General features: G+C 36.2%; 1 protein-coding gene across 2 annotated transcripts; it reads left to right on the plus strand.

The window, feature by feature from the left end:
* Positions 1288–7602, plus strand: LOC18592467 (proline-rich receptor-like protein kinase PERK13). 2 transcript variants are annotated; one of them, XM_018125449.1, is made up of 10 exons: positions 1288–1462; positions 2464–2597; positions 3227–3324; positions 3874–4217; positions 4540–4992; positions 5121–5281; positions 6066–6139; positions 6269–6416; positions 6541–6690; positions 7497–7602. In XM_018125449.1, the coding sequence occupies exons 1-10, from the start codon at positions 1288–1290 to the stop codon at positions 7575–7577; spliced, it is 1818 nt and encodes a 605-aa protein (XP_017980938.1). In that variant the 3' UTR covers positions 7578–7602. The 2 variants fall into 2 exon arrangements, with proteins under 2 accessions (XP_017980938.1, XP_017980939.1); XM_018125450.1 differs by lacking the exons at positions 1288–1462; positions 2464–2597 and adding an exon at positions 2874–3140.

Below are 7899 nucleotides of genomic sequence, written 5' to 3' on the forward strand. Positions count from 1 at the left end.
ATCTTACTAATCACTGGATCCCATGTGCGTAAGCTCTTAGGATTAGCACCAAGTGAAACTCCGAGGTAGGTAAACCACAAGGAACCTACTTTGCATTGAAGAGTCTCACCTATTGTCTCACACATATGGGATGAGGACCCAACCGAATATACAAAGGACTCGAAAAAGTTAATACATAACCCCGATGCCAATTGGAAACACCGAAGTAGTCATCGGATATTTAAAGCCTCTTGCAATCTTTCTTCCACAGAAAAATATAACGTCGTCAGTAAATTGTAAATGTGAAATTCTCATCATCACTATTATAAATATTATAAAAGGAGTACCTCAACCAATATTATAAATAAAAAGAGAGATATAAATATTTAACTAATCACCCACAAATTGATCATGTTGTAAACTATAATTTGAATATCATGTATTGTTTAGGTCGCCTGTGTTTTGGTCTGTTATGCTGGCAAGACTTGTGATAACAACCCAAAATGTAGGGCCTTCTTGTTGTATAGGTTCATGGATCCTTTAATCCCTGCTGATCAATGAAGCTTCTAACTTTCAAAAAGGAAATCATGTATTGTTTGGCTACTTACTCATCATCAGTTTTATTTCAACTATTTATTTTCATAAACATGACAAATTTTTATTTAAAAGGTAAAGATGAGATTTTTTATTCGCATGAATAAATTAACAATTCCATGGGTAAGTTGCTATGACAAAACTAATTAATTTATTTTCATGCAAAGTGAAGTAAATAGGTAAATGGAGCAAAAGTGTTAGTGCAAACAACATTCTTTTACATTTTAGAACCCTAATCCATGCTTTTACATACCTCCCATATGTCATTTCCGTGTACAAAGGTTAAAAGGAGCAAATTAATAAATAAAGAAATGCAAATTTCCTCAAAACTACCTTGAAATCATCTCATTGTCTTTGATATGGACGGCAGCTTTCCCGCCATTTTCTGGTATAGTCTTCGAATATCCGAAAGTATATCTCCTCTGATATCCTCAAGAATCTTCCCTATCACTACCGAAACCGATGCCCCCAACAGACAAAAGAAGAGAGGTGGAAGAAAAGAAATATTGAAATCAGACAAAATTAAGGAAAAAAAACCTACCAAAAATATTAACTCTTCAACGAAACCCACAGTCATTGGGTTACATATCTCTATCTCCATGCCATGTTCTTTCACGCTTCTGTCATAGTCCCATCTTAGTTTGCTACCTTTAAAAGCCAAAGTTGGAACCCAACTCAAGGACAAGCTTCAAATAAAAGACCCAGGTGGTTGTAATGGAGATCGCTCCTCCTTCACCATCTCATGTTGTTATTGCATTCGATGCAACTAAGGATCATAATGAACGCGAGCTTAGAATTACCATCGATAACGTACGTGTAAGAGGTGACATTCTACGTGTTGGGGATACGCTTCTTATGCTTGGGGTTTTGCATCGAGTCACTCACCCTAGTAAGTTTGTTTCATGTTTTTATCAGTGTTAATAGTCGTTCCATTATTTCGTTATTGGTTTATTTTGCGCAATGATGTTTTTCATAGCTCAACTTGGAAGTAAAATTTGTAATCAATCAGAGTTAAAGTCAAAGGAGTATGATTTTGACTGATTAAGTATAGATACTATACTTCATCTTTGTCAAACCGTCGAGAAAGATAACATATAAATGGTCTGCTAGAACATGAAAAGAAGACATTGCTTGCAAACCTTAGGGAAAAAATGGACGGACGGAGTGGTTCATTGGCATGCTCGTTGAAGAATACATAAAATTGTGTCTTTATTAACTTTTTTTAATTAATTTTTTGGGGTGGATTGAGGTCTCTAATAATCAATATGGTGTGCAATATCAGAGAACTTGTTCAACCTTATGGTCCAGAGACCCTGTCTTTTGGCCTCCTGCTGCAAACGTGTATGGGAGTTTGGACGATTGGAACTCGGAAACGTGTTAAATTATGAAATTAATTTGAACCCTGTGATGACATCCCATTGTAAATATTTGTCCTTTCACCTGTCACTAAATTTTAGATGGATTAATTCAGCACTAATGCTTAATAGTTAATTGAGGAATTAAGCTTTATCAACCTTTGACCTTACAAGACTTCGAATCATGTTAGTCTTCTCCCCCTTGGGGTAAGCTTTATTTTCTCTCTGCATGCAAAAGAAATTATAGGCAATAACATTAACAGTCTTTTTGTAATAATTCGCAAGTGCAAAGATTGTTCTACCCTGCTTAATCACCCTTGGCAATTTGCATTGCTTTAGACTACTGAGTCTTAACAAAACCACAAATCTAAATCACTATTGGTACAAACAAGTGGTCGAGCTCAGCGATCACCTGCATTTTTGTTGAATCTGGTTAGTTTAGAGAAAATTACATACACAACATTATAAGAGCATGTCAACTCACTGTTTTTCTTTTCCTTGCCCCTTGTTTTCTGCTCTTTCTGGGTTGGTATAGTGGGTTACCAGAGCAAGGCATGCCCAGAATTTTTCGGAACAAGTATTCGTGCCATGGAGGAGGAAGTCTCAAAGAAGGTTGATGCTTATGTTAATATGCTCCACCAAAGTGCTGAAGACTGTGAAGACCAAGGGGTAATTTTTCTTTTTTTGCATAGATGCAGAATTTGTTCTTTCGTTTTACTTTGACTTTCTGATAGTAAGGAGGCAATTGACTGGATAGAACACGCGGGTTGGTTATGTTTGGGTGGCTACGCATCACAGCAGACTTAGGTTGCATGTTGGTCTATTGTGGACCATTGAACCAGGGATTGGATCCATTGTTATGGCTACTTCATATATACCTATATTTAGCTATGAACTTAATGCTTGATAATGACTTTATTCCAATTTTGTATGAATTCCTTTTCTTGAAAGATTCTTGGGATGAACCTTGTTCTTTCCCTCAATCAATAATAAATTTTATTAATATCAACAAATTGATACAATCATGACTATCTCAAAAACTTAGAGATAATCAGTCATGAAAATATAATAGGGTACATCATCAAAATCTTACTGTCAATCTCAGCAATAAACCAGTTTTAACTCTCCATCCCCATCAGGCATAACACATTTCAAAATCTATCAATGCCAAACTTGGTTAAAGAACTCACACAAGAGTTTGCTTCTCTGAAAGTATGCACAAAAACAATCTTTCCTCCTCCCACTTCTTTTATTTTGATTTTTCTTTTTTACTAATAATAACACTTTTTCATGTTTAGGTGAGCATTGTAGTTAAAATTACAGCTGGAAATCCCATAAAGAATGTTATTCTACAAGAGGTGCTAACCTCAAAGGCAGCATGGGTTATACTTGATCGGTAAATATATTTTATATTTTGCATATATGGATCATAATTTACCTTAGTTTCGTCTTTATTTGTTTTATGTTCATTCAGGAAGATTATTCCTTCACTAATTAAGGTTTTCCATATCACTCCTCTGCGTTGACACTTTGTTTTTCATATATGAATTTGTATTTGGTAGCACAGATCTTCAATATTGGTTTTAATGGAAAATAGAATTGCTGTCTCTCTTCTATTTGAAAGATTTGGTGGGAGATGAGTGGGTGAAGACTCAAAGATTTGCGGCTTTACTTTCTTGCTTTTAATCTAGAATGAGGCAGCTAATTTTACTTGGTACAAAAATTATCATTGTACTATGACCTGAAGTAATAGAAAAGACATATACATCTCTTAAATTCAAACTTGATACGATTTCCATTCATTTGGTATCTTTTGGTTTTAATTTTTGATGAAAGCATCCAAGTGAGAGTATACTTCTATGTGTCTAAGCATTGTCTATTTATCAGTTGAGCTGCTCCCTTTCTGTATTCCTTTCACTTAGTCATGACTTACAAATCCTAACAGGCACCTTAGACGGGACTTGAAGTTATATGCGAAACAGATACCTTGCAAGGTTGCATTAGTTCAAGATAGCTTTAACGTGGAGGTTTTGAGAAATTATACTATCCGCGAAACAGATGCTGTAGGACACAAGGTGTTCAATTCCATGTCCAAGCCTGTACCCTTATTGAACGTACACGGTAGTGATAACATGGATCATTCAGAATCCTCTTGCCGAAACAACTCCTTGTCCATTACTTCCTTAGACCACTTCAAGATTGGCCACTCGATGCCTTCATTTACATTAAAATCACAGCAGAATAATTTTTCATCGGATTTTGGGTCTTCCTTTAAGCAGGACAAATCAGGTAAGCAGGCTTGTCAAGTGTACATAAGTAGACATACTATATTGCTTTTCGGAACCAGCTCTAAACCTTGCAATTCTTGTATGGAATCATTATTTCCTTCCTGCACTATTGAGACTTTAAGTAGTACTGAGGTTAAATATAAATTTTTATTTAGGACCTTGGCAAAGCATTTCACTTCCCCCCCACATGATAAAGCACTCTCATGTAATAACTTCTAAATTCCTTCTGATAATTGATACCTTTCCGTATCCTACTTAATCACCTGTGTTTGTGGATTAGTTTTTCTCAACATTACCAAAGAATATATATCTTTTCCTTTCAGATACACATTCCAAAGGAGAAGATAAGCGACCTACTGCTTTAAATATTATCCAAAAGCAACAAAGAAGTGCCTTCCGCCATAAATACTCTGGAGCACGTCTTCTCTGTGCTGCTTGTGGGATAACGACTGAACTGAATATCCAAGATTCTACGAGATTCACTTATTCTGAGATTCAACAAGCCACTGATGAATTTGCTAAGGAGAACTTGCTAGGAGAAGGTGGATATGGTCATGTATATAAGGGTAAGCTTAAGGATGGACAGCTGATTGCAGCAAAGGTACGGAAAGAAGAAAGTACCCAAGGATTTGATGAATTTAATTCTGAGGTATCTGTCTTAAGTTTCGCTCGTCATAAGAACATTGTGATGCTGCTGGGTTATTGTTGCAAGGAGAACCTTAACATTTTGGTATACGAGTATATATGCAACAAGTCTCTTCACTGGCATTTATTTGGTAACTAATAAACTTTTTAAGAGCGAAATTGATCTGAGTATCCTCTCCTATATTTTTTTCCTATTTCTTTCATTAAAGTTTCTCAACTGAATTGCCTTCTATGTTTGGAATTGGGGAACTTTCTGCAGATAATAAGGAAAATGTGCTTGACTGGCACCAAAGACGTGCTATTGCCATTGGCACTGCAAAGGGTTTGCGTTTCCTACATGAAGAATGTCGCGGTGGTCCTATAATTCATAGGGACATGCGTCCAAGCAATATACTGCTCACACATGACTTAGTTCCAATGGTAAGTTATATTCTTTTATGATGAGGAGGTTTATCCAGTTTAGCATCAGATGTACAATATCTCAGATACGACTTCAATACCGGCAACATGAGTTCATTATTCTCATTGAGGCATATGTAGGTCTGCTCTTTACATGTCAAAATTCACTAACCTTCAACTTACTTCCCTCGTTTTGTCCTCAATGGACCATATGCATTCATTTCTTATTTTGTCTTTGTCTCTATGCCTTATACCCAGCATATAATTCTCATCTCATCCATGCTCATTCTTTGCATTTATTGATACTTACTTTCTCAGCTTAAGCAATTAAATATATTGGTTGCATAATTAACGAGGGGTTAAACCACATAATCTCCCACACGTATAGGGCACATTGTCGAGGAAAAATTATGCCATCCTTCCATAAGGACTATCAGTTGACTTCCTTCCATGGAAAGATTGTCTCACAGCATGCAGAAACTTCTATATGTCAGGAATCTGATTCTTATTAACCTTGCTAACAACCTTATGCGTACGTCGGATAACGTGAATGACTGTTCTCATTACATGAACATGAATAATAAAGCTTTTCTTATCTTCCTGTTACTGCATAATAATTTTTTGTGCTGGATTAAATGATTCTTATGTGATAATTAAATGTACGACACAGGATCTCCAGAACAAGTTTTACCTTTTGGTCCTCTGTTTTAATTGCTGTTACCCTATGATTTAGAAAAAAGGTGACAAGTGTTTTTTTTTTTTCTATGAAACAGCGTGCTCACTGAAATGCTTTTTCTACCCACAGCTAGGTGACTTTGGTCTTGCTAGATGGAAGATAAATGATGATACTCTACAGACAAAAATTCTTGGTACATTAGGGTAGGACTTCTACGTATGAGCCCTTTGTTCATATTGAATTCAGACTGTATGCATGCCATTGATGCGGCGATTATATATGGCCTGATTTTTATAGTAAAACTATTGTGAGTGAACCTTTGTTTCATGTAGATACCTTGCTCCGGAGTATGCAGAGAACGGATTTGTTTCAGTGAGGACAGATGTCTATGCATTTGGGATAGTTCTGCTACAACTAATATCAGGACGCAAAGTAATTAATCTGGAAAGGGAAGGACAAAATGTATCTCTGCGACAGTGGGTATGTTGGTCTCAGATTCTAGAACTTTTAGTACTTCACATTTTGTATTTTCCTGTACATGATGTTCTGGCATTAATTAATTTTTACTTATTTTCCACTGCTCTGATGCTGTTTGACGATTTAGGCAGAACCACTGATCGAAAAGCTTGCACTACATGAGCTCATTGATCCTCGTATAGGAGAGTCATATGACACATATCAACTGTACCTCATGGCTAAGACAGCTTACATATGCGTGCAACAGAGCCCTGAAATGAGGCCATCAATGGGGGAGGTAACAAACGTTTATGCTTTCCATATAGTTGTCATCAGAAGTTATTTTAAGTTGCGTCTTTTTTCGAAATCAATTATATTTAGAACAAGAAAATTACTTACCTAATGATGTCACGAACTGCACATCTCAACAGAAACAGGACCACCAAACACATTGCACAATCTTACCGAATATCAACTAAGTTTAGCATTCTAAGCATTGAGATTACATTACATTCAGCAGAAAGAGCCAACAAGCTTGTCACAGTCTTCATGAGCAGCTTCTTGACAACTAAAAATCAACCTGGCAAATGTATTCCGACTTTTGGCAGAAGCAACAATAGAAAATTGAACCCCTAGTCTTAGGAGCTCATTGATAGAAATTAATTCCATCTCTAGCTTCAAAAATTTGTTTGTTGCTTTCAAGCCAAAGCCTACAGTGCAGCAAAAGCAAACCTCTCAACCCAGCTAAAAGAATTACTAGCTCTAAAGTTCCAATTGACTTCATAAGGCCAGCTACCCTGCACATCTATTTGATTGATTTCTGCATGGCAAGAATTTTTGACTCATGTGTGGCAAATTCTTTCTTTCCTACGATAGGATAGGCTGAGAAGCCTGCCTGCACGGTATATATGATAGAAATATGAAACAATGAATCATCTTATGCTGGTGAAAGCAGTTTACTTTAGTAAACATGTCTGCAAATACATATAAACCAGAAAATATCTGCATGAATGGAAACGATGTGTCTTCTAACTATAAACGTGTCCATCCTGTTTCCATTTCTCTGTGTGAATATTAATATTGAATTGATGGGTTTTCCCACAGGTTTTGCGCCTTCTTGAAGGAGAAAGCGATAATTTTCACCGCTTGAAGGAAAAGTCCGTGCCTCATTATACAAAGCGATGAAGAAGAATTACTTTTCTTTTTTTTTTTTTTTGCATTTTCTAGATGGTACCATTTTCGGTTTTTTGTATTCTAGTCAGCCAATTACTATTATCCATGGTCTATTATTACAGTGTCATCTCAATTAGGATTTCAAAAGCTTGCATGTCAACATTTTCCACCATTGACATGAGAAGGAAAAACCGATGTATCCTATCATTTTTCAATTCCCAGTCTTAGTAACACATTTCAACACTGTTGTCATGTCGTTTTTCAATTCAGTCTTAGTAGCACATTTGAACTCTGTTTTAGTCTAGCATCTCAATTCCCCCATCTTGTGCCCTGA

Source organism: Theobroma cacao, chromosome 8, assembly GCF_000208745.1.
Source record: "Theobroma cacao cultivar B97-61/B2 chromosome 8, Criollo_cocoa_genome_V2, whole genome shotgun sequence".
NCBI classification, from domain to species: domain Eukaryota; kingdom Viridiplantae; phylum Streptophyta; class Magnoliopsida; order Malvales; family Malvaceae; genus Theobroma; species Theobroma cacao.